This window comes from Heterocephalus glaber, unplaced genomic scaffold (assembly GCF_053883595.1).
Source record: "Heterocephalus glaber isolate CG9 unplaced genomic scaffold, H.glaber_assembly_v1.0 deba00000122, whole genome shotgun sequence".
Lineage (NCBI taxonomy): Eukaryota > Metazoa > Chordata > Mammalia > Rodentia > Bathyergidae > Heterocephalus > Heterocephalus glaber.
Window position 1 is genome coordinate 49,576,041 of NW_028258138.1, and position 27,477 is coordinate 49,603,517.

Here is a 27,477-nt window from a genome sequence, read left to right on the forward strand (position 1 = left end):
TTTTCAGTATACCAGGAAGGACAACTGATTTGATCAGTCACAACACCTTAGCCCAAGTGATACAATCAGCAACAACAATAGCATCAAGCACAGCTTAAAAAATGACAATTTGTGGTAGCTATTAACCTATCACTTTTAACCATGTGAATTAAATCAAAATCAAGGACCAGCCCAAAATATGTTTATAGTGAATAAACTCTTCAATATAGTAACTTTACCCTTCAGGGTGAGGATTTAGAAGGATTTGGGGAGGGAGGGAGGGATAGATAGATAAAAGGATAGGGAAAGATTAGAAGTGAGTCCAGAGGACACAGGAAAATCATGAAAACTTTGGGAATCTGTTGAAGACAAGAGGAAAATACAGAACAAAAAAACAAAGACAAGAAGAGAACAAACTAACAGCAATAAGGAAGCTGAAACTATTCACTTTCCTATAAAACTAATGACAAAACAAGGAAAAAGAGAGAAGAAAAGAAAAAGAAAAAGAAAATCTGATTTAGGACAGGAGCAGGAATAAAAAGTGAAAGAGATGAAGAACAAGGAGGGGGGAGGGAGGGAGGGAGAGAGAGAGAAAAGAAAAAGAGAAAAAGAAAAAAGAAAAATTTATAAAAATAAAGGGCTTCCTCAGGGTATGTGTCTGCTTTCACAATAGACAACATGGGCATCAGTGTGCAGATCTAAGACAATTAGTCTCAGCAAGCCAGTAGCAGTCCACTGAGATTCAGGCTGATTTCTGGCTGCAAGGCCTAAAAGAGCTCCCTGACTTCCTGCTGGATTGAACTCTGCAAGGTTTTACTGCAGGTTCCAGCTGCCCTTCCCCCGAAGATAGTCCAGGTTCTGATGGGAGGTGGTGATCCCTCCAACTTACCAACTACAGTGGTCTGGTGTTCCTTTATTGCAGAGATTTTCTTCACTTTCCCAGTGGGCTTCAATTTTCATCAAGGAGCCGCAGAGAGGCCTCCTCTTTGTTGCTCACTTCTGCTCTATCTTCTGGCGCTCAGAACAATGGCCTTTATAACCCCCTGAAGCTCTGTGGTGTGGATCCAGGTACCCAAGCACCACAGAGGCTGGTGGGGGGGGGAGTGGCCTGGAGGTGCTGCTGGCAGCCAATCATTGGGCATGGCTCCTCAGAGGCTGGGGGACACTGCTGCTGGAGTAACTGGTTTTTTCTGTAAGATTTCATTAAATGAGCAGTTGTATACAAGTCATTAAACGAACTATTTTTCTTATCTTGATAATTAGGATGACAATAAACACAAAAAGGATAACACATACCTCAAGGGCCACTGTAGGGAAACTCTTTTTTTTTTTTTGTACTAAATTATTTTATTGGTACATTGTAGGTATACAACACAATTACATTTCTCATTGGGAATTGTACCTTTACATAATGCATCTTGGTTCTTATTTTTTCCCCATTCCTAGCCCTCCCTTCACTCCCTCCACCCTTCCCTATTTACAAAGACTTTATTTCCATTTTTTCCATTTCTCATCATTTTTCCTTTCCCTTCTTTCCTTTCCAATGCCCCTCCCACTATCCCTACCCCTATGGACCTTTTCTTCCTATTTTACATTATCGATTATTCATTCTAATCATTGGTATATTTTAGGTATACATTACAATGACATTCATCATTGGAAATTTGCACCTTTACATAGTCTCTCTTGGTTCTTGTTTTTCACCCTTGCCCAGCCCTCCCTTCAACACCTCCAGGCCTCTCTATTTACAAAGATTTTGCTCCTATTTTTCCCTTTTCTCATATTAATCCCATTCCCTTCTATCCTTTCCCCTAGCCCTCCCACTTCCTTCCCCTTTGTCCCTTTTCTTCCTCTTTCACATTAACTATTATATATTTAGTCCTTATTTACATTTTCAGGTTCTCACACCAGAGAAAGTATTTGATATTTACACGTGTGTCCTATTTATTTCACTGAAGAGTATCACCTCAATGTGCATCCACTTAGCTATAAATGTCTCTAATTTCTCATTTTTTATGGCTGAGTACTACTCCATTTTATAAAAAGAACCACATTTTCTTTATACAATCTCCAGTTGATGGGCATTTGGGCTGTTTCCAAGTTTGAGCTATTACAAACTGCGCTGCTATGAACATGAGTGCACATATATCACTGTGGTATGATTCTTTTAATTCTCTGGGGAAGATCCTCAGCAGTGGAATAGTGGGATCAAATAGGACTTCCAGTCCTAGTTCTTTGAGGTATCTCCATACTGATTTCCACAGTGCTTGCACCAGTCTACACTCCCACCAGCAGTGGAGCAGGATTCCTCTTTCCCCACAGCCCCACCAGCATTTGTTATTGGTTGAATTCATGATAGCAGCCATTCTTTCTCGAGTGAAGTGCAATCTCAGCATTGTTTTCATTTGCATCTCTTGAGTGACCAGTGATGTTGAACATTTTTTCATGTTTTTATTTGCTATTTCTACTTCTTTGTCTGAGAAATGTCTGTTCATTTCAGATGCCCATTTTCAGATTGGGTCTTTAAATTTAGGAGGTCTGATCTTTTTAAGTTCTTTATAGATTCAAGATAGTAGACCTTTGTCTGAGGAAGAGCAGGTGAAGATTTTTTCCCACATTGTAGGTTGTCTCTTCACACTGCTGGTGGTTTCTCTTGCTGTGCAGAAGCTTTTTAGTAAGAAGAGATCCCATTTGTTGATTGTTTGTGCTAGTTCATGGGCAACTGAGGCTTTGTTCATAAAATCTTTTCCTACACTGATGTCTTCAAGGATTCTACCTAACCTCTGTTCCAACTGGTTCAGAGTTTCTATTTTCATATTTAGATCTTTAATCCATTTTGATTTCAGTTTAGTGCATGGTGAGAGACACAGGTCTAGTTTTAATCTTTGGCAAGTTGAAGCCCAATTATTCCAGCACCATTTATTAAAGAGGCTGTCTTTCCTCCAGTGAGGGTGTTTGGCTCCTTTATCAAAGATGAGATGGCTGAATGTGTCTGGCATTGTTTTTACATCTTCTATTCTGTTCCACTGGTCTTCAAGTCTGTTTCTTTGCCAGTACCATGCTGTTTTTATCACAGTAGCTTTGTAGTACAGTTGCAGGTTGGGAATTGTGATACCCCTTGCCATGTCTCTGTTACCTAGAATTGCTTTTGCTATTCTGGGTCTCTTTTTGCTCCAAATGAATTTTTGAATTGTTTTCTCGAGGTCTATTAAGTATGCTGCTGGGATCTCAATTGGAATTGCATTAAATCTATATAGCAGTTTTGGAAGTATGGCCATTTTCACTATATTACTCCTCCCTACCCAGGAGCAGGGGATGTCTGTCCATTTTCTGATATCATCTTCAGTCTCTCTTTTCAGAGTGCCATAGTTTTCAGAGAAGAGGTCTTTGATTGCTTTCATTGGGATGATTCCTAGGTATTTCAGTTTTTTGGATGCTATTGTGAAAGGAATTATTTGCCCTATTTCTCTCTCAGTGAGTCTGTCATTGGTGTAGAGGAAAGCTATTGGTTTTTGTGTGTTGACCTTGTGACCAGCTACTTGACTGAATTTGGTTATTAAGTCTAGAAGACTTTTGGTGGAGTTCTTGGGGTCTTCTGTATAGAGTATCATGTCATCTGCAAAAAATGACAGTTTGACTTCTTCATTTCCTATCTTTATTCCTTTTCTTTCTTTCTCTTGTCTAATTGCCATGGCTAATGTTTCCAGAACTCTATTGAAGAAGAGTGGTGATAGTGGACATCCTTGTCTTGTTCCTGATTTGAGTGTGAAGGATTTCAGTTTTTGACCATTTAGTATGATAATGGCTGTTGGTTTTTCATAGATGGCTTCTATCAGTTTGAGGTAGAGACCATCTATTCCAATTTTTTGTAGGGTTTTTTATCACAAATGCATGTTTGATTTTGTCAAATGCTTTTTCTGCATCTATGGAGATAATCATATGGTTTTTGTCCTTGGCTCTATTGATATAGTGTATTACATTGATTGATTTTCATATATTGAACCATCCCTGCATCCCTGGGATGAATCCCACTTGATCAGGGTGTATGATCTTCTTGATGATCGTCTGCATTCTGTTTGCCATTATCTTATTAAGGATTTTTGCATCTATGTTCATTAGTGAGATTGGCCTATAGTTCTCTTTTTCAGTTGGTTCTTTCTCTGCTTTGGGGATCAAGGTGATGTTTGCTTCCAGGAATGAATTTGGGAGTATTGCTTCCCTTTCAATTTCATTGAAGAGTTTAAACAGTAGTGGCAGTAGTTCCTCTCTAAATGTCTTGTAGAATTCAGCAGTGAAGACATCAGGGCCTGGGCTTTTCTAAGTTGATAAGTTTTTAATTACCTTTTCAATTTCATTGGTTGATATTGGGTTGTTCAGAATTTTTAGGTCTTCTTCGTTCAACTTTGGTAATTCATATGTATCTAGGAATCTGTCCATTTCTTCTGTGTTGTGCATCTTATAGGTGTATAGGCTCTGGAAGTAGGTATTGATGATCATCTGGATTCCTGCTGGTCTGTTGTGATTTCACCCTTTTCATTCCTAATTGCATGGATTTGGGCCTTTTCTTTCCTTTTTCTGACAAGGTTGGCTAAGGGTTTGTCAATTTTGTTGATTCTTTCAAAGAACCAACTCTTGGCTTCATTGACTTTTTGTATCATTCTCTTAGTCTCCATTGCATGGATTTCTCCTCTGATCTTTATAATTTCCTCCCTTGTATGAGCTTTGGGGTTGTCCTGCTCTTCTTTTTTCTAGAAGCTTGAGGTTCAGCATCAGGTTGTTTAATTGGGCTCATTCTGTTTTCCTAATATGCGTATTCACTGCGATGAATTTCCCTCATAAGACTGCTTTCATTGTGTCCCATAGATTCTGATATGTTGTATTGTCATTGTCATTTAATTGAAGGAACTGTCTGATTTCTTCTTTAATTTCCTCTGTGCCCCATTGGTTATTCAGAAGTGTTTTGTTCAATTTCCACGTGTTTATGAAATTTTTTGAGTTTCTTTTGCTATAGATATCCAATTTCATTGCACTATGGTCTGATAATAAACAGGGGATAACTTCAATTCCTTTGCACTTACTTAAACATGTTCTATGTGTGAGTATGTGGTCTACTTTTGAGAATGACCCATGTGCAGCTGAGAATAATGTGTATTCTGATTTTGTGGGGTGGAAGACTCTGTAAACATCTGTTAAGTTCATTTGTTCAAGAGTTCGATTGAGTTCTAGTATTTCATTACTTATTTTTAGTCTAGTTGATCTATCTGTTTGTGACAGTGGGGTGTTGAGGTCCCCCACTACAACTGTATTAGTGCATATATGACTTTTCATGTCCATTAGTATTTGTTTTATATAGTTGGGTGCACTAGTGTTTGGTGCATAGATATTTATGATTGTCATCTCTTCTTCTTGGATTCTTCCCTTTACAAGGATGTAGTGTCCTTCTTTATCTCTCTTAATCAGTGTTGGTTTGAAATCTACTTGATCTGCAAAGAGAATAGCTACTCCTGATTTTTTGGGGGTTCCCATCACATGGAGTATTGTTTTCCACCCTTTAACTTTCAGCCTATGAGTTTCCTTTTGAATGAAGTGTGTTTCTTGTATGCAGCATATTGTTGGATTTTGCTTCTTGACCCATTCTGCCAGTCTATTTCTTTTGATTGGTGAATTGAGACCATTAACATTAATGGTTATAACTGAAACGTATTGACTTGTCATTGCCGTGACTTTTTTTTTTTGTTGGGTTCTCCCCCTTTCCATTTAATTTCTTGTCATGCCAGATGGGTTCATTCTGCTTTGCTTCCTGGGGTTGTGATCCTCAATGTCTGTTCCTAGGATATTGTGTAAAATTCTTTGGATTGCTGGTTTGGTATTCATAAAGTTCCTAAGGTGCTCTTTGTCATGAAAGTATCTTATTTCTCCATCCATTTTAAAAGATAGTTTTGCAGGGTACATCAATCTGGGTTGGAGGCTGTTTTCTTTTAGGGCTTGGAATATGTCACTCCAAGCTCTTCTTGCCTTGAGTGTTTGTGTTGAGAAGTCTGCTGTGATTCTGATGGGCTTTCCTTTGTATGTGATTTGTTTCCTTTCTCTGACTGCTTGGAGAACTTTGTTCTTCTGTTGAGTTTCTGGAATCTTAACAATTATATTCTTATGTGTAGATTTTTTTTGATCAAGGCCATTTGGAGTCCTATATGCCTCACTTATCTGTATGTCAAGCTCTTTTCCCCTGCTTGGGAAGTTTTCTGCCATTATTTCTATGAAGAGATTTTTTTTATGTCATCTGCACTCTCTCCTGTTTCTTCATTGAGCCCAATCAGTCTTATGTTATTCTTTTTTGCATCATCTAGCAGCTGCTGGATTGATTTCTCATGTTTCCTTATAATTTTGAAGCAATTTTTCTTTTCCTGGTCACTAATTGCAACCTTATCTTCTATATCTGAAATTCTGTCCTCACACTGGCTCATTCTGCTGTGTAGACTTTCAGTGGAGTTTTTCATGTCCTGGAAATCTATTTGCATCTGTTTTATGGATTACATTTATTTCTTATATTGGGATTCCATCCTGTTCCTGAGCTCCTGTCTAGATTTATTAATCATGTCTTGCACTATGATCACAATCTCTGCTGTTATGTGAGAAATTATTTCTGATTTCATTTTTTCCAGATCCCCTTTGGTTGCCACTTCAGTGGGTCCAGGTGGTTGAGTATCAGAGTGTTCCATCTCATTTCCCTTTGGAGTTGCTGTAGGTGATCTGGAAGTCTGGTTTTGAGACTTATTTATGTGTTTTCTCATTTTGACTGGGGTGGGGGGCTGTTAACGCCTGCACAGATTACCTCCTCAGAGCTGGGTGAGGTAGGGCAGGGCCCAGGAGCAGCGGTAGGGATGGTGACCCAAAAGCCCTTTCCTGTGGGCTGGGAGCACCCGGAGGTATGGTGGCCGCGAAAGCCCTTCCTCTGGACAAGGAGCAGTGGGATGGTGGCTCAGAAGCCCCTCCCTCTTGGCCGGGAGCAGTGGGAAGGGATGGTGGCCTGGAAGCCCCTTTCTCTGGGCCAGGAGCAGCGGGACAGAAGGTGGCCCAAAAGCCCTTTCCTCTTGGCTGGGAGCAGTTGGAGGGATGGTGACTGGGAAGCCCCTTCCTCTGGACCGGGAACAGTGGGACTCAGTACCTTGGTCTGGTGGTCTGGTGTTCTCTGCGTCTTTGTAGTGTGGAATCAGGTTGCTGTCTGTCTGCAGCAGGGTGAGTCAGTGTCTTCCATGTGACTGGGAACCCTGGTAGGCGTGCACAGATCTTCCTGTGTGCAGCAGGCTGATTCGGCATGTTCTGCATTACTCAGGACCTCGGTAGGGCACGCATAGACCTGCCTGTCTGCAGTGGGCTGATTCAGCATGTTCTGTGTGACTCAAGACCTCAGTAGGGCATGGGCAGACCTGCCTGTCTGCAGTGGGGTGATTTGGCATCTTCTGCGTGACTCAGGACCTCGGTAGAGCATGCCTGTAGGGAAACTCTTAAGCCCTATACCTGACACATGGCCAATATATAGCAGACATTTAGTTTTGTATTTTATTTAGTTCTAGAGACTTGAAATCCACCTATCTAACTAACATGACATATTTATTTTGGTTTGGATAAAATTCACATAACAGAATTAGACATTTTTAAAGTGTACAATTCAGTGACATTTAGGCTAATCACAATATGGTACCCTCATAACCTATAATAAGCTTAAAAACATTTTCATTTCCTCCGGACCTAATGAAAATTGTTCCTCTACTTTCCTCTCTCCTCTCACTCCCTGAAAACCACTAATTGGCTTTTTGTCTCTACCTATATTTACATATTATGGAAATTTAATGTGAAATAGAATCATATAATGTGTGACCTATTTTTTCTATTTAAATAGTATAACGTTTTTCAAGTTTCATTGATATTGTAGCATGTACTAATACTTCATTCCTTTTTATGATTGATTAATATTATATTGTATGGGTCTGCACATTTTGTATCATCAAAATGATGGGTATTTGGGTTGTTTTCATATTTTGACTATTAAAATAATGCTGCTATAAACATTTGAATAAAAATTTTTGTCTGAATATTTTGTGTATATACATAGGAGTGGAATTGCCAAGTCATAATAATTCTACACCCAACTTTCTGAGGAATTGTCAATTATTAATCTATTGCAGCTACACCATTCCCATCAACAGTGTACTGTATAAGGATTTCAATCTCTTCCTATGCTCACCAAGACTTACAGTTTGGTGTTTATTGTTATTATTGCCATCAGCATGGGTAGAAGTGGTGTCTCCTTGTGATTTTGATTTACTTTTCCCCAATGATGTTTTTCATCTTTCCATATGCTTTTTAAAAATTTTTATTAAATTAGTTACTTTATAAAACATTGTAGATGTCATAATTGTGAACATAACAATTTACCAAACTGTAGTTAACTGGTGCAGTTTGCTGAGCATGTTTTATAAAGGAAAGGAAATGCCACAACCCTGTTAAAATTGTTCCACTGCAGCATAGAAGAACAAAAGAGATTTGTTTCTGAGACACTTGAATCAGGTAGTTTCCCTCCCCCATCCTGAAGCACGCCATCAATAGAAATAGTCTAATAAATTAAAAACTAGATGGTCTATGCACTCAGCAGATTCCACGGTAATTATTGTACTGCAGTAATGGAGAGGTTCAAAGTTGGAGGGTTTTGGACATTTAATTTTTAAGTATCTTCACTCTGAGATAAGCAGTCTTCTTCACAATGGATTTTTAATATCCTCATGCTCAATTTTAAGACAAAGCAATTTTAATACTAGGTGTACACTACATGCCCTTGCTGCAAACTGCTTTTCTTGACAAGTTATGAAGTAGTTCAAAGAGGTATGGTTAAGGTTGTATTACTGAATGGTGCTGGTAAATACTACATAATTTTTTTGTCATGTTGCAACCTTTGTTTCCAATTTAGTGAATGCTGCTATGGAATCACATAGCAACAATGACAACATTATTAGATCTTTTTTTAAAGTATGATTTAGTAGCAATTGAGGTTCCGGATTTTAACCCCTTGGTAGCAAGATCCAAGTTCCCTCATTTGCACACTAGCACCTAAGTGTCAAGGGGTTGAGTAACCAGCACAAAAGATACTGCACTTCTGATTGTAGAATTTGACAGAACTGAAAGGAAAGGAAGTTGTGCTACATGTTGAAGGGATTGTGGGCAACAGAAAGAAGACACCAGAAGGTAAAATGTCACATGAAGTCTTCATAGTCTTATACATATTCTCCATCATAACCACCATAATCTGCCACATCGTCTTTCATGGTGGCCTTTAATCCTCCTCCAGGAATCACACCTTTCTTCTTCTTTTTGGCTTTGCTTTGGTTTTCTTGCTTCTGTTTTTCACTGCAAAGCACAGTCAATGAATTGGTAATCTTTTTCAAGTCAGCAATTTCCAATGAAATACACACATCTCAAACTAAGGCTTCCAAAAAACTGGCAATACAGTGACTTTTCATACTGTGTAATTTTATCTTTTAGTAATTTTCCAAACTCTGTGAAGTCATAGCATCAATTCCATAAACTGTATTATTAACACCAAAAGTTTCTTGTGCTAATTCAAGGTCTGACTCTTCCTGTAATTTCTTTAGCCGCAGTTTATCTGCTAATTGTTCTTCCAGTGTCAGCACTTTAGGTTCTTCAGGTTCTTCTAACCCTTTCTAATTTCTTCTTGCCTTTTCTTCTGTTGCTGTTCTTTCTCTTTTATCTTCCCTGCTATGTTTTTCTTTTCTGAAATTTTTATTTCTGGTTTTACTTCTGCTTCCTCTTTTTTGTCGTCTTCATCATCATCCCAGTTATCCTTAACGTCCTCGTCTTCGTCCTCGCCTTCTTCCCAGCGGTCCTCGCCGGCGGTACCGCTGCCCGGAACCTTCCGCACTGGGTCTTCCACGGAGAATGTGTCTGCGTCCCAGGAGTCGGAGTCTCCTGCCGCCGCCGCCATCTTGAGCCGGGCGTGAGAATCCGAGAGGCAAGCGCCGCGAGGAGTCAGTGCAGCGGAGGTGACTCACCAAGCGGCCCGACCGGGGCAGCCTGAGACCGTGGCTGACGGCGGGCCGGCCGAGGCCCCGCCCCTCAGGGCGTCCGCTCCGCTCTGCGCTGAGGACCAGGGGCCAGAGGACAGACGCCAGGAGGCCGCGCCGGTTCCACGTGCTTTTTGACAATCTGTATACTTGCTTTGGAGAAATGTCTCTTGGATTCTTTTGCCCGTTAAAAAGATTTTGGGGGTTTAGTTTTTCTTTTTATACATTATACATAATAATCCTCTACTAAATATCTGATTTACAAATATTTTCTCCCATGCTGTAAGTTGTCTTTTCATTTACTTAACAGCGTCCTGTGAAACACCAAAGTTTTTAATTTTGATAAAATCCAATTTATCTGTTTTTTCTCTGGACCATTGTGTTTTTGATATCACAAGCATGAAACCTACATCCTCAGGTTTTGTGGTTTAGTTCTGATAGCAAGATCTTTGGTTCGCTTTTAGTCAATTTTGCATATAAAGTGAGGTAGAGGTCCAAATTCAGTGTTTTCAATGTGAAATGCATTTGGCCTACCACCATTTGTTGAAGAGATTCTTATTTTCTCTGTTGAATGACCTTGGCATCTTGTCAAAATCCAATATGTATCTATTTCTAGACTCAATAATATTTCATTGATCTAGGCGTCTGTCTTTATGCTATTACCACAGTTTTGATTACTAAAATTTTGCAGTAAACTTTGAAATAAGGAGGTATGTATCCTCCAACTTTGGTTCTTTTTTTCCCCCTTAGTTATTCTGGATCAAGTGCAATTGCATATGAAATTTACAGTCAGCTTTTTTATTTATGAAAAAAAGGCTGTTAAGGGCCGGGGATTTAGCTCAGTAGTTTCGCCGGCTGCTGCACAAGTGCAAGCACCCGAGTTCAATCCCCAGTACCAAAAGGGAAAAAAAAAAAACGGCTGTTAAGATTTTGGTAGGAGTTACATTAAATCTGTAGATAGCTTTGGGTGGTTTTATGATCTCAATAATATTAAGCCTTCTACTCTTTGTAAATGAAAAGTAGAAGGCTTTTCATTTCTAAACATTTTCTTTGATATATTTTTAACAGTGTTGTACAGTTTTTGGTATACAAATCCTGAATTTCCTGTGTTTTATTTTATTTTATTTTGAGAGGTAGTAAGGATTGATCCCAGAGCCTTATGCAAGCACTCTATCACAGAGCTACATTCCCAGCCATGAACTTCATTGATTGGAGTTATTTAAGTATTTTACTCTTTTCAATGTTTTTGTAACTGGAATTGTTTTATTAATTACATTTAAGGCTGTTCATTGCTTGTCTGTAAAAAATACAACTGATTTTTATGAGTTGATTTTGTATGTACAGCATGCTAAACTCATTTATTAGCTTTGGCAGTTTTGGGGGTAGGTTCCTTAGGATTTTCTCTATACAGTTTAAGTTCATGTTTTTTGTAAATATAGATAGTTTTACTTTTTCCTTTCCAGTAGGAAAGTCTTTTTTTTTTTTGGCCTAATTGCTGTGGCTAGAATTTCCAGTACGAAGTTGAAAGAAGTGAGGAAAACAGACATCTTTTAAAACTTTTTATTAGTATATGTTTGTAATATATAATAATTATACTCATTTGGGAGGATTGGTACATATATATCATATCCTGATCATTTTTAGCCACCTCCTCACATGCTACCCTTCCTGTATGTCCAAAAAATCTAATTCACTGTTTCCTGCAATCTCTCCTTTATTTTGTTCTTTAAATTTATATTTTGGGTTTCTCATATAAGAGAAACCATGTAATATTTTATGTTCTGTGTCTAATTTATTTCTCTTAACGTTGTGAACTCAATATCTATTTATTTCCAACAAATGTCTTAAATTTATTCTTCTTTATGACTGAGTAATGCTCTATTGTGAATACATACTATCTATTCTTTTTTTTTTTTTGGTACCAGGGATTGAACTCAGGACCTTGAGCTTGCAAGGCAGGTGGTGGAACCACTGAGCTAAATGCCCGGCCCATATTATCTATTCTCAATCCATTCATCTGTTGATAGATATATAGGCTATTTCCATAATTTAGCTATTATGAATTGTACTGCTATATACATTAAGCTTCTATTTTTAACTTTTTGAGAAATCTCCATACTGAGTTCCACATTCCTACCCACAAGGTAGAAGTGTTCCTCCCTCTCCCAAATCTCACCAGTATTTGTTTTTTAGTCCTTTGAAGCTAGCCAATTTTGCTGGACTAAGACAAAATCTCAGTGTTGTTTGGAGTTGCATTTCCCTAATAGCCAAAGATGCTGAACATTTTTTTAATGTACTTATTGGCCATTTGCGCTTCTTTTTTTGAGCATGTCTATTCATTTCAATTGCCCATTTTAAAATCGCATCTTTTGTTTTGGGAGGCTTAATTTAATATCTAGATTTATAGACAGACAGATAGATAGATAGATAGATAGATAGAGATAAGTAGATATTAGTGACCTATCAGAGAAGTAGCTGGCATAAAAATTTTCCCATTCTGTAGGTTGCCTTTTCACTCTATTTATTGTTTCTTTTATATAATCCCATTTGTTGAATCTTGGTATTTTACTTTTCTTTATTTGTTGAGTTCTTGTCCAGTTTTAGTATCTAGATAATGCTGGCTTCAAGGAATGAGTCTGACAGTGTTTCTTTCCTTACAATTTTATGGAGGAATTTGAGAGGTATTGATGTTAGGTTTCTGAATTTCTGGTGAAATTCAGTGGTGAATCCTTCAGGTTCTAGACTTTAACTTGGTTAGTAGAATTTTTAATTATTGCCTCAATTTCTTTGCCTGTTGTTTGCCTAGTCAAAGATTTATGTCTTCTTGGTTCAATTTCAGTAAGTTGTATGTGTCTAGGAATTTACTCATTTCTTCTAGATAGTCCAGTGTATTTGAATATAACTTTTCAAAATACTTTCATATATTCCTGTGAATTTCAGCAGTGCCTGTCATTTTCCTTCTTCATTTCTAACTGCACTAATATGGATTTTTTTTCTGGTAAGTTTGGTTAAGAGTTTATTGATCTTTATCCTCTGAAAGTGCCAATTCTTTTATGCACTGATCCTTTGTAATTTTTTTTAGTCTCAATTTCATTGGTTTCCACTCTGATCTTTTTTTTTTTTCCCACTCTGATCTTTATAATTTCTTTCCTTCTACAAGTTTTGAATTTGGATTGCTTTTATTTTTCTAGGACCCTGAGATGTATCATTAGGTTATTTATTTGGCAATGCTATATTTTTCTAATGTAGTTGCTCAGAGCTATAAATTTCCCTATTAACAACTGCTTTTATTGTGTTGCACAGGTTTTGGTATGTTGTACTGTCATTGTCATTTCATTCTTGTAACCTTTAAACTTATTCCCTGATTCCTTCTGTCCACTGATTGTTTAGGAATATATTAATCTCAGGGCCTGGGATTTAGCTCAGTGGTTCTGCAGCCTGCCTTGCAAGCGCAAGGACCCGAGTTTGATCCCCAGCACCCCCCCCCCCAAAAGGGAAGGAATATATTAATCTCCACATGTTTGCATGGTTTCTGTGGTTTATTTGCTGTTGATTTCTGGTTTCAGTTTCATTCCATAGTGATCTGATAGGATGTAAAAAGGTATTTCAATTCTTTTGTATTTATTAAAAATGCTTTATGGCCAAACATATGGTCTATTCTGTACAAGGTTCTATAGAGTGCTAAGAAGAGTGTATATTCTGTGGTTGAACAAAATACTCTATAGATATCTGTTTAGTCCATTTGTTCAGTGGTGTGGTTCAACTCTGTTATTTCTTTGTTTAGCTTTTGCTTGGTTGACCTATTTATTAGAGTGGGATATTAAAGGCCCCACTATGATTATATTAGCATCTATCTGTCCTTTTATGTCAAGAAGATTTTGTTTTATGAAATTTGGTATGCTAACATTTGATGCCTATATATTTACAATTGTTACCTCTTCTTTACCAATATGTAGTGACCTAATTAGTTTCTTCTAATCAGTTTTGGCTTGAAGTCCACTTTATCTGAAATTAGGATAGTTATGCCTGATTTCTTTTGGGCTCCAGTTTCATGGAATATCATTTTCCATCGTTTCACATTCAGTCTATGTGTTTTTTTATGGGTGAAGTGTCTCTCTTCCAGGCTACATATGGTTGTTTCATTTTTTTGATCCAATTTGCCAGTCAGTGTCTTTTAATAGAAGAGTTACACCATTTACATTGAATGTTGTTATTAAAAAGTACTTACTGATTCTTATCACTTATTTCTTTTTAGTGATGAATCCTTTTTATTTTGCTGTAGTTTAATTAATGTTGCAGTTAGAGTTAGATGTATTCTTTCCTTTGGAATCTTCTGTAATTTTGGCCTCACTGTCTGTGTTTATGATTTCCTTGACTATTTTCTGCAATGCTTGTTTGGTGTTCATGAATTTTTTAATATTCTTTATAGGTTTTTGTTTCTTCATCAATTTTAAAGCATGATTTTGCAGGATATACTAATCTGGACTGAAAATTGTTTTCTTCTAGGGCTTGAAAAACTTCATTCCAAGTTCTCCAGGTCTTTAAGGTTTGTGTTGAGAAATCTGAGAGCAGATATATTTTTATCATTTCTGATTGTAGAAGAAAAGCTTCTCATGTTTTCCTATTTAATGATGTTATATTTGTACATTCATTAACTTTAAAACATTTCTGCTCTGATTTTATAATAGCAGAGTAAAATGTCACAATGTAAAATTCTGAAAGTTCTGAAAGTTCACTCATCACCAGAAGAAGCAATATTTGTATTTTTTTTTGAATCTGGCAAAATGTTGATGATTTATTTATTTATTATTTGTTTATTTATTTATTATTTTACATGAATTCTTTTATTGGTACATTTTAGGTATACAACACATTTACATTTCTCATTGGGAACTTATACCTTTATATGATGCATCTTGGTTCTTATTTTTTCCTAATTCTTAGCCCTCCCTTCACCCCCTCCATCCTTCCCTATTTACAAAGACTTTATTTCCATTTTTTCAATTTCTCGTCATTTTTCTTTTCCCTTCTTTCCTTTCCTCTGCCCCTCCCACTACCCCTACCCCTTTGGACCTTTTCGTCCTATTTTGCGTTATTGATTATTCATTCTAATCATTGGTACATTTTAAGTATACAATATAATGACATTCATCATTGGAAATTTGCAAATTTACATAATCTCTCTGGGTTCTTAATTTTCACCCTTGCCCAGCCCTCCCTTTGACCCCTCCATCCTTCCCTATTTATGAATATTTTGTTTGTATTTTTCCATTTTCTCTTATTAATTCCATTCCTTTCTTTGCTTTCCCCTATCCCTCCCACTTCCCCTTCCCCTTTGCCCCTTTTGTTCCCATTTCACATTATCTATCATAACTTTGAGTCCTTATTTACACTTTCAGTTTCTCACACTAGAGAAACTAGCTGGTATTCACACGTGTGTCCTATTTATTTCACTTAAGAGTATTGCCTCAGCGTGCATCCATTTAGCTATAAATGACTCTAGTTTCTCATTTTTGATGGCTGAATAGTACTTCATTAAAATAAACACATTTTCTTCATCCAGTCTCCAGTTGATGGGCATTTGGGCTGTTTGCAAGTTTTAGCTATTACAAATTGTGCTGCTATGTACATGGGTGCACATAGATCACTGTGGTATGATTCTTTTAATTCTTTGGGGAAGATCCCCAGCAGGGGAATAACTGGGTGAAATGAGACTTCCAGTCCTAGTTCTTTGATATATCTCCACACTGATTTCCACAGTGGTTGCACCAGTCTACACTCCCACCAGCAGTGGAGCAGAGTTCCTCTTTCCCCACAGCCCTGCCAGCATTTCTTATTGGTTGATTTCATGATAGCAGCCATTCTTTCTGGTGTGAGGTGGAATCTCAGCATTGTTTTCATTTGCATCTCTCGAATGACCAGTGATGTTGAACATTTTTTCATGTATTTCTTTGCTATTTCTAATTCCTTGTGTGAGAAATGTCTGTTCATTTCAGATGCCCATTTTTGGATTGGGTCTTTAAATTTGGGAGGTCTGATTTGTTTAAGTTCTTTATAGATTTGAGATAGTAGACCTTTGAGGAAAAGCAGGTGAAGATATTTTCCCACATTGTGGGTTGTCTCTTCACACTGCTGGTAGTTTCTCTTGCTGTTCAGAAGCCTTTTAATAAGAAGAGATCCCATTTGTTGATTGTGCTAGTTCACAGGCAGCTGAGGTTTTGTTCCTAAAATCTTTTCCTACACTGATGTCTTCAAGGGTTCTACCTAACCTCTGTTCCAACTGGTTCAGAGTTTCTATTTTCATATTTAGATCTTTAATCCATTGCAATTTTAGTTTAGTGCATGGTGAGAGATACAGGTCTAGTTTTAATCTTTGGCAAGTTGAAGCCCAATTTTTCCAGCACCATTTATTAAAGAGGCTATCTTTCCTCCAGTGAGGGTGTTTGGCTCCTTTGTCAAAGATGAGATGGCTGAGTGTGTCTGGCATTGTTTCTGCATCTTCTAATCTGTTCCACTGGTCTTCAAGTCTGTTTCTTTGCCAGTACCATGCTGTTTTTATCACAGTAGCTTTGTAGTATACCTGCAGGTTGGAGATTGTGATACCCCCTGCCCTGTCTCTGTTACCTAGAATTGCTTTTCCTATTCTGGGTCTCTTCTTGTTCCAAATGAATTTTTGGATTGTTTTCTCAAGGTCTACGAAGTATGCTGCTGAGATCTCAATTGGAATTGCATTAGATCTATATAGCAGTTTTGGAAGTATGGCCATTTTCACTATATTAATCCTTCCTACCCAGGAGCAGGGGATGTCTGTCCATTTTCTGATATCATCTTCAATCTCTCTTTTCAGAGTGCCATAGTTTTCAGAGAAGAGGTCTTTGATTTCTTTCATTAGGTTGATTCCTAGGTATTTCAGTTTTTTTGGATGCTATTGTGAAAGGAATTATTTGCCCTATTTCTCTCTCAGTGAGTCTGTCATTGGTGTAGAGGAAAGCTATTGATTTTTGTGTGTTGACCTTGTAACCAGCTACTTGAATAAATTTGGTTATTAAGTCTAGAAGACTTTTGGTGGAGTTCTTGGGGTCTTCTATATAGAGTATCCTGTCATCTGCAAATAATGACAATTTGACTTCTTCATTACCTATCTTTATTCCGTTTATTTCTTTCTCTTGTCTAAATGCTGTGGCTAATGTTTCCAGAACTCTATTGAAGAAGAGTGGTGATAGTGGACATCCTTGTCTTGTTCCTGATTTTAGTGTGAAGGATTTCAGTTTTTGACCATTTAGTATGATATTGGCTATTGGTTTTTCATAGATGGCTTCTATCAGTTTGAGGCAGAGACCATCTACTCCAATTTTTTGTAGGGTTTTTATCATAAATGCATTTTGGATTTTGCCAAATGTTTTGTCTGCGCCTATGGAGATAATCATATGGTTTTTGTCCTTGGCTCTATTGATATGGTGTATTACATTGATTGATTTTCGTATATTAAACCATCCCTGCATCCCTGGGATGAATCTCACTTGATCAGGGTGTATGATCTTCTTGATGATCTTCTGCATTCTGTTTGCCATTATCTTATTAAGGATTTTTGCATCTATGTTCATTAGTGAGATTGGCCTATAGTTCTCTTTTTCAGTTGGTTCTTTCTCTGCTTTGGGGATCAAGGTGATGTTTGCTTCCAGGAATGAATTTGGGAGTATTGCTTCCTTTTCAATTTCACTGAAGAGTTTAAACAGTAGTGGCAGCAGTTCCTCTCTAAATGTCTTGTAGAATTCAGCAGTGAAGCCATCAGGGCCTGGGCTTTTCTTAGTTGATAAGTTTTTAATTACCTTTTCAATTTCATTGGTTGATATTGGGTTGTTCAGAATTTTTAGGTCTTCTTGGTTCAACTTTGGTAATTCATATGTATCCAGGAATCTGTCCATTTCTTCTGTGTTGTGCATCTTATTGGTGTATAGGTTCTGGAAGTAGGTATTGATGATCCTCTGGATTTCTGCTGGGTCTGTTGTCATTTCACCCTTTTCATTCCTAATTGCATGGATTTGGGCCTTTTCTTTCCTTTTTCTGACAAGGTTGGCTAAGGGTTTGTCAATTTTGTTGATTCTTTCAAAGAACCAACTCTTGGCTTCATTGACTTTTTGTATCATTCTCTTAGTCTCCATTGCATGGATTTCTCCTCTGATCTTTATAATTTCCTCCCTTGTATGAGCTTTGGGGTTGTCCTGCTCTTCTTTTTCTAGAAGCTTGAGGTTCAGCATCAGCTTGTTTAATTGGCCTCGTTCTGTTTTCCTAATATGCATGTTCACTGCTATGAATTTCCCTCGTAAGACTGCTTTCATTGTGTCCCATAGATTCTGATATGTTGTATTGTCACTGTCATTTAATTGAAGGAACTGTCTGATTTCTTCTTTAATTTCCTCTGTGACCCATTGGTTATTCAGAAGTGTATTGTTCAATGTCCACGTGTTCATGAAGTTTTTTGAGTTTCTTTTGCTATGGATCTCCAATTTCATTGCACTATGGCCTGATAATATACAGGGGATAACTTCAGTTCCTTTGCACTTACTTAAACATGTTCTATGTGTGAGTATGTGGTCTATTTTGGAGAGTGACCCAGTGCAGCTGAGAAGAATGTGTATTCTGATTTTGTGGGGTGGAAGACCCTGGAAACATCTGTTAAGTTCATTTGTTCAAGAGTTCGATTGAGTTCTCGTATTTCATTACTTATTTTTAGTCTAGTTGATCTATCTATTTGTGCCAGTGGGGTGTTGCGGTCCCCCACTACAATTGTATTAGTGCATATATGACTTTTCATGTCTGTTAGTATTTGTTTTATATAGTTGGGTGCACTAGTGTTTGGTGCATAGGTAATTATTATTGTCATCTCTTCCTCTTGGATTGTTCCCTTTACAAGGATGTAGTGTCCTTCTTTGTCTCTCTTAATCAGTGTTGGTTTGAATTCTACTTGATCTGTGCAGAAGCTTTTTAATAAGAAGTGATCCCACTTGTTGATTGTTTGTGCTAGGTCACGGGCAACTGAGGTTTTGATCACAAAATCTTTTCCTATACCAGTGTCTTCAAGAGTTCTACCTAACCTCTGTTCCAGTCAGTTCAACGATTAATTGGTACATTTTAGGTATACAATACATTTACATTTATCATTGGGTGTTTGTACCTGAACATGGTGTATCTTAGTTCTTATTTTTCCCCCATTACCTATGTGCCCTTCACCCCCACCACCCTTCCCTATTCAACGTTTCTATTTTAATATTTAGATCTTTAATCCATTTCAATTTTAGTTTAGTGCATGGCAAGAGATATAGATCTAGTTTTTATCTTTGGCAAGTTGAAACCCAATTTTTCCAGCACCATTTATTAAAGAGGCTATCTTTCCTCCAGTGAGGGTTTTTGGCACCTGTATCGAAGGTGAGATGGCTGAGTGTGTCTGGCATTGTTTCTACATCTTCCAATTTGTTCCACTGGTCCTCAGGTCTGTTTCTTTGCCAGTACCATGTTGTTTTTTTTATCACAGTAGCTTTGTAGTAGAGTTGGAGGTTGGGGATTGTGATACCCCCTGCCATGTCTCTGTTACCTAGAATTGCTTTTGGTATTCTGGGTCTCTTCTTGTTCCAAATGAATGTTTGGATTGTTTTCTTAGGGTCTGTGATGTATTTTGCTGGGATCTCAATTGTAATTGCATTGAATCTATATAGCAGTTTTGGACATATGGACATTTTCACTATATTGATCCTTCCTACCCAGGAGCAGGGGATGTCTGTCCATTTTCTGACATCGTCTTCAATCTCTCTCTTCAGAGTGCTATAATTTTCAGAGAAGATGTCTTTGATTTCTGTTAGGTTGATTCCTAGCTATTTCAGTTTTGTGGATGATATTGTCAAAGGAATTATTTCTTTTGTTTCTCTCTCAGTCTGTTTTTCATGTAGAGGAATGCTATTGATTTTTGTGTGTTGACCTTTATCCAGGTACATTACTGAATTTGGTTATTAAGTCTAGAAGACTTTTGGTGGAGTTCTTAGGGTCTTCTATATACAGTACCATGACATCTGCAAATAATGACAATTTGACTTCCTTTCCTATCTTTATTTCTTTCATTTCTTTCTCTTGTCTAATTGCTGTGGCTAATGTCTCCGAAACTATATTGAACAAGAGTGGTGATAGTGGACATCCTTGTCTTGTTCCTGATTTTAGTGTGAAGAATTTCAGGTTTTGACCATTTAGTATGATACTGACTTTTGGTTTTTCATAGATGGCTTTTATGAGTTTGAGGTAGAGCCCATCTATTCCAATATTTTGTAGGGTTTTTATCACAAATGCATGTTGGATTTTGTCAAATGCTTTTTCTGCTTCTATGGTGATATCATATTTTTTCCCTTGGCTCTATTGATATAGTTTATTACATTGATTGATTTGCATATGTTGAACCATCCCTGCATCCCTGGGATGAATCCCACTTGATCAGGGTGTATGATCTTCTTGATGATCTTCTGCATTCTGTTTGCCATGATCTTATTAAGGATTTTTGTATGTATGTTCATTAGTGAGATTGGCCTATAATTCTCTTTTTCAGTTTGGTCTTTCTCTGCTTTGGGGATGAAGGTGATGCTTGCTGCCAGGAATGAATTTGGGAGTATTACTTCCCTTTCAATTTCATTGAAGAGTTTAAACAGTAGTGGCAGTAGTTCCTCTCTAAATGTCTTGTAGAATTCAGCAGTGAAGCCATCAGGGCACTGCCTTTTCTTATTTGGTAAGTTTTTAATTACATTTTCAATTTCATTGGTTGATATTGGGTTGTTTAGAAATTTTAGATCTTCTTCGTTCAACTTTTGTAATTAATATATATCTATGAATCTGTCCATTTCATTTGTGTTCTCAATCTTATTGGCGTATAGGTTCTGGAAGTAGGTATTGATGATCCTCTGGATTTCTGCTGGGTCTGTTGTCATTTCACCCTTTTCATTCCTAATTGCATGGATTTGGGCCTTTTCTTTCCTTTTTCTGACAAGGTTGGCTAAGGGTTTGTCAATTTTGTTGATTCTTTCAAAGAACCAACTCTTGGCTTCATTGACTTTTTGTATCATTCTCTTAGTCTCCATTGCATGGATTTCTCCTCTGATCTTTATAATTTCCTCCCTTGTATGAGCTTTGGGGTTGTCCTGCTCTTCTTTTTCTAGAAGCTTGAGGTTCAGCATCAGCTTGTTTAATTGGCCTCGTTCTGTTTTCCTAATATGCATGTTCACTGCTATGAATTTCCCTCGTAAGACTGCTTTCATTGTGTCCCATAGATTCTGATATGTTGTATTGTCACTGTCATTTAATTGAAGGAACTGTCTGATTTCTTCTTTAATTTCCTCTGTGACCCATTGGTTATTCAGAAGTGTGTTGTTCGATTTCCATGTTTTTTTGAAATTCTTGTGGTTTCTTTTGCTATGGATCTCCAATTTCATCACACTATGGTCTGATAATATACAGGTGATAACTTCAATTCCTTTGCACTTATGTAAACATGTTCTACATGCAAGTATGTGCTCTATTTTGGAGAATGACCCATGTGCAGCTGAGAAGAATGTGTATTCTAATTTTGTGGGGTGGAAGACTCTGTAAACATCTGTTAAGTTTATTTGTTCAAGAGTTCAATTGAGTTCTAGTATTTCATCACTTATTTTTTTGTCTAGTTGATCTATTGATTTGTGTCAATGGGGTATTGCAGCCCCCCCACTACAATTGTGTTAGTTCATATATGACTTTTCATGTCCGTTATTATTTGTTTTACATAGTTGGGTGCACTAGTGTTTGGTGCATATTTATGATTTTCATGTCTTCCTCTTGGATTCTTCCCTTTACAAGGATGTAGTGTCCTTCTTTGTCTCTTTTAATCAGTGTTGGTTCAAAATCTATTTGATCTGCAGAGAGGATAGCTACTCCTGCTTTTTTGGGGGTTCTCATCACATGGAGTATTGTTTTCTACCCTTTGACTTTCAGTCTATGAGTTTCATTTTGAATTAAGTGTGTTTCTTGTATGAGCATATTGTTGGATTTGCTTCTTGACCCATTCTGCCAGTCTATTTCTTTTTTATTGGTGAATTGAGACCATTAACATTGATGGTTATAACTGTTACATATTGACTTATCATTGTCGTGACTTTTTTGTTTTGTTGGGTTCTCCCCCTTTACATTTAAATTCTTGTCATGCCAGATGGGTTCATTCTTCTTTGCTTCCTGGGGTTGTGATCCTCATTGTCTGTTCCTAGGATATTGTGTAAAATTTTTTGGAGTGCTGGTTTGGTATCACAAAGTTCCTAAGTTGCTCTTTGTCATTAAAGTGCCTTATTTCTCCATCAATTTTGAAAGATAGTTTTTTGGCTTTAAATCAATCTGGGTTGGAGGCTGTTTTCTTTTAGGGCTTGGAATATGTCACTCCAAGCTCTTCTTGCTTTGAGTGTTTGTGTTGAGAAGTCTGCTGTGATTCTGATGGGCTTTCCTTTGTATGTGATTTGTTTCTTTTCTCTCACTGCTTGTAGAATTTTGTTCTTCTATTGGGTTTCTGGAATCTTAACAATTATATGCCCATGTGTAGATTTTTTTTGATCAAGGCTATTTGGAGTTCTATATGCCTCACTTATCAGTATGTCAAGTTGTTTTCCCCTACTTGGGAAGTTTTCAGCCATTACTTCTGTGAACAGCTTTTTTATGTTGTCGGCACTCTCTCTTGTTTCTTCTTTGACTCCAATCAGTCTTATGTTATTCTTCTTTCCATTGTCTAGTAGCTGCTGGATTGACTTCTCATGTTCCCTTACAATTTTGAAGCAATTTTTCTTTTCCTGGTCACTAATTGCAATCTTATCTTCTATATCTGAAATTCTGTCCTCACATTGGCTCATTCTGCTGTATAGACTTTCAATGGTGTTTTTCATGTCCTGGAAATCTATTTGCATCTGTTTTATGGATTTCATTTGTTCCCTATGTTGGGATTCCATCATGTTCCTCAGCTCCTCTCTAGATTTATTAATCATGTCTTGCACTATGATCACAATTTTTGCTGTTATCTGAGAAAGTATTTCTGATTTCATTTTTTCCAGATTCTTTTTTGTTGCCAGTTCAGTGGGTCCAGGTGGTTGAGTATCAGAGTGTTCCATCTCATTTCCCTTTGTGGTTGCTGTAGGTGATCTGCAAGTCTCATTTTGAGACTTATTTATGTGTCTTCTCATTTTGACCCCAGTGTGGCGGGGTACTGTTGGCACCCACGTGGCTCACCTCCTCTGATCTAGGAGAGGTTATTACAGCAGCTCAGAAGCCCCTTCCTCTGGGCCATTATTGGCAGGACAGATGGTCTGTCTTTTCTTCTGGCCTGGAAGTGGCGGGATGGTTGAAGGCCCAGAAACCCCTACCTCTGGACTGGGAGCAATGGGACAGTGGCTCAGAAACCCCTTCCTCTGGGCCAGGGGCAGTGGGATGGACATCAGCCTGGAATCCCCTTCCTCTGGGCTGGAAGCAGTGGGACAGTGGCTCAGAAGCCCCTTCCTCTGGGCCAGGGGCAGCAGGATGGATGGCAGCCCAGAACCCCCTTCCTCTGGCCTGGGAGCAGTGGGACAGTGGCTCAGAAGCCCCTTCCTCTGGTCTGAGAGTGGTGGGATGGACGAAGGCCGGGAAGCCCCTTCCTCTGGGCTGGGAGTACTATTTGTATTTTAAAAATTGATCATTAACTACTCTTTCAATACTTTTTCATATATATAACCTGGTAGATATTGTCTATATTATTAAAATAGGAACCAAAACCAATGTTTTACCTGAGATACCTCAGATAATTGGAATTTTCTTAGTTACCAAGCATTTTGAAATGTACTATCTTTGGAGATTTGTTGGTTATTTTAGTATGTGTTTTCTTGTTTTGAATTTTAGGTTGGTTTTGTCCTGTACCCCCCTAGTGGAAGTCCTGCATGGGATCTGACTGATCATGACAACATTATGTTTCTCACCATATGCTTTTGTTGGCATTATGCATTGGCCTATATCATCATTGGAGTGAATTATGCTTTTGTCACCTGGTAAGTTAGTGAATTTTTTTCATGGAAGAAGATTCATTCTTTAGTATATATGTATGATCATCAAGACTCAATATTATTGAACTTAAAATTCAAAAGCTGATTTCATTCCTTATTTCAAGAGATAGGATAGTATAGGTGAAGATTATCTGCAAATGTATATATTGTCAGTAAAAAGAATGCATGCTGGTTTGAAATTAGAAAAGCTGAACAGTGTTCCTGCTGTGCCTCTGATCCATGAATCATCCTCATCATCCTCTTCCATGCCACCATATCTTCTCATATGCTGTTTCCTCTTCTGAATGATCCATCCCAGCCTGTAGTGTGTCTTCATTACCCATGTGAACATATTCCATGTATAGTAGTCCCTAAGCTTGGAGCTATTATTTCACAAACTCCTATGAGTTTCATTAAATTTGAGTACCTGATAATTTTGACATTAACTCTAATATTTCTAAAAGTTATATGGTACATTTTTATAATAATACTGATGCAGTGTTCCATTAGCAAGTGAAAAGCAATCAGCAAATTGATAAGACTATATATGCCAGGTCTGCTGCCTATTGGCTGTATTATCAAAACAATTATTTAACTGCAATAAGTCTCAGTTTTATTGTTTGTGAAATTAGAATAATGATAGTATCTAAATGAGAGCATGTGTTTAAAACATAATAAGAGCTCAATAAACTTCATATCCTTTTTGTTGTTGTTCTCCTTCCCTTGCTTTTTCCTTTTCCTTTCTCTTTGGCATAAAAATTGAGTTTTAGATCTTACTCATGAAGAATTTTTAGTCCTATAGTTAGGACTAACTTAGAAAAATATACAATTAAAATTCAGAGCAATTAATGGAAATAGTAGAAGAGTAAAATATTGCTAGAGCTTGGGGAATGTTCTTCAGAATTGAAAGTTAAGCCACATCTTGGAAGATAGACAGTAATAAAAAAGAGATGACCTTGGTTCCTCTCTCTAAGGTATCTAGTGCCAAACTTATGGACTTTGCTGATCCCAATTACCAGGTATAAAGACTCCAGCTCTTAACACTCCAGAATTCAATCCTGATTGAAATGTCCTGTATCTGCAATGTTTTATATATATAGTGCTCAACATGGTAGCCACTTGCAATTGAACATTTGAAATGGGGCAAGTATCACATTAACTTTTATTTGGATTAATTTAAATATCCATATGCAGATAATGGCTACCATATAAGACACTACACATCTAGTAGGTTCTTCAGATTCTTCAAATACAGGAGCTGCTTCTAGGCCTAGTGGGGTCTCAGCTTCTGTTGGAAGCAGCTTTCACTCTCTCTAGACATGAGCCCCAAGTTATTCCTTCTGCTTAAGGTCTTTCTGTTTTATGGCTGAAACTGCTCTGGCACTGGGGCTCTGACTTTAGAAACTGTTCTCTTATCTAATTCCAAGATGTCACCGCTAGGCTTTTGGTCAGTCCATTTTGATCTGTGTCTGTCTCCTTCTAAAGATCTAAATTGCTTTGGGTGCAAAAAAAACTGTGCTTTCTCATTGCCTGACTTCAACTTACTTCTATTCCATTCTACAAAAGCATATGCATGAATTCATTGTTGAGGCTGTCTCTGCCATTGAGTGAGACTTGACTTCTTCCCCTGTTGTTCTAGGCTGACATCTGGGCCTCATCTCCTTCAGGTCTGGGCAGCTTTTAGGAATAGTGCCAGAATTCAAGGAAACACTCTCCCCAATGTCAGATCACCTCCAGAGCCAGAAGAAGACTATGATCTCTTCCTGTTTCAAAAACATTCAGAAGATTGATGTACCTCTTATTCATTTACAGTTCTCTAGAAACTAGAAACTCTATTCTTATTTTGAAATCTCTCCCTGACCCACCACATGTCATTCTAATCTTTGTGACCAGGCATTCCTCTCTAGTGAGTCTATCCACAGAAGATGCAAATGTCTTCTATAAAAGCTTCTGAGATTCCTCTAGCCCTTGCTCATCTCCCTTCTTAAGTTTTATCACATATTTATATCAACCAGACATTGAAACAGTTGTGGACTGTCTGGTAATGTTTACTATTAGGTCACATGTATTAGTCTTATCTACTAACTAAATTTTTGTCTTCTTCTGAAAGAGACCTCTTTCATAGTCCCACACATATTGGCACACTGCCAAACAGAAAGTATTTCTCAATAAACATTTTAAGAAATCTGTGCTTCAGGAGTACTTAAATATAAACTTCATTTGCTGAAAATCATATTTTATATGCTTTTTGGTTTCACTTTCATATTGCTTTTGGGAAGATAAGACCAAGAGTTCAATCTTTCTGACATATTTTGATATAAACATAAGCAATAGCTTTAAAATGTTACAAAGATTCAGTACTGCCCTTCAGTGAGTTCACTTGATTAGCTCTTTCAGTTCTGAATTTCAGGCCAAGGAGCCTTAAAAATTTGCTGATTAAGATTTAACCATGTAGTAATTTGTAACTAACCCCAGTGATTGTCAGAATATTATATCAAAATTTGATTGACATAATACTAAGATCCTCCTTGAAGTATAAGAGGTTATAAAACTATTGCTTCTGAAATATCTGAATGATAAAGCTGCATTTCCCAGCTTTTCAGAGTAATAGTTGAAAGATTGCCTCATTCAGTCCCATGCCTGTAGTGATGATTGTCTCTTCATCTATTAGTCATAGGTGAGATCTATCTGTGTTCAAATCTTATTATGTACTTATACTGTATTTCACATTTAAACACTGATGTTGCACAAACTATTTCAAAAGCCCTCCTTTTATGAGTAGAAAATGTTACCCATTTACTGATGCATTTTCTAATCAATGATGTGAACCATTTTGACCAACACATATGGAAGTCCAAATGCTAGGCATATGATAGTTTCCTGGAAGTGTATCAACTATCTCAGCTTTGTTTTTTTGTCAGATTAAATGAAGAAAATGTGAGATCAAGGGCACAGACACACCTTGATCCTAATTCCAGGATGTTGTACCATTTTAGTAACTAGCCATTATTTATAATTTCTCTTTATTACCTGAGATCTCAATTTGTCCTCAATGGCCATTTCTGCATATGCAAAAGTTAGAGCTGCAGTTGGCCGATAGAGCCTTATGATGATGTCTGAATGTGTCTCAGCTTGATATCTGTAGCAAGTTTGTAGCTTGATGTGTCTGTAGCTTGATGTCTCTATCTTAGAGAATAGGAATGGGAAACAGAAGTCATTAAGGTCTGTGTTAACAATTATTTTGTAATCAGCAGCCATGAATTATTTTGTTAACCACAAGAATCTTCAAGAACAAAACTAATCAATTAAATAATTAATCTATTGCATTTCACATGTAATGAATGCAATGTGGAAATAGCACGTAG

The 27,477-nt window shown here is 37.4% G+C and overlaps 1 protein-coding gene and 1 pseudogene across 3 annotated transcripts in view; one reads left to right on the forward strand and one right to left on the reverse strand.

Moving 5' to 3' along the window:
- Positions 1–27,477, forward strand: part of Tmem45a (transmembrane protein 45A) — a 100,721-nt gene that overhangs the window by 70,761 nt on the left and 2,483 nt on the right. For all 3 annotated transcript variants that reach the window (XM_013077074.2, XM_087214316.1, XM_004857978.4), the window contains one exon: positions 23,973–24,118. In XM_013077074.2, coding sequence (XP_012932528.1) covers positions 23,973–24,118 — 146 coding nt within the window. The remainder of the gene's footprint in view (positions 1–23,972; positions 24,119–27,477) is intronic.
- On the reverse strand, positions 8,271–10,042 carry LOC101715500 (eukaryotic translation initiation factor 3 subunit J-like; annotated as a pseudogene).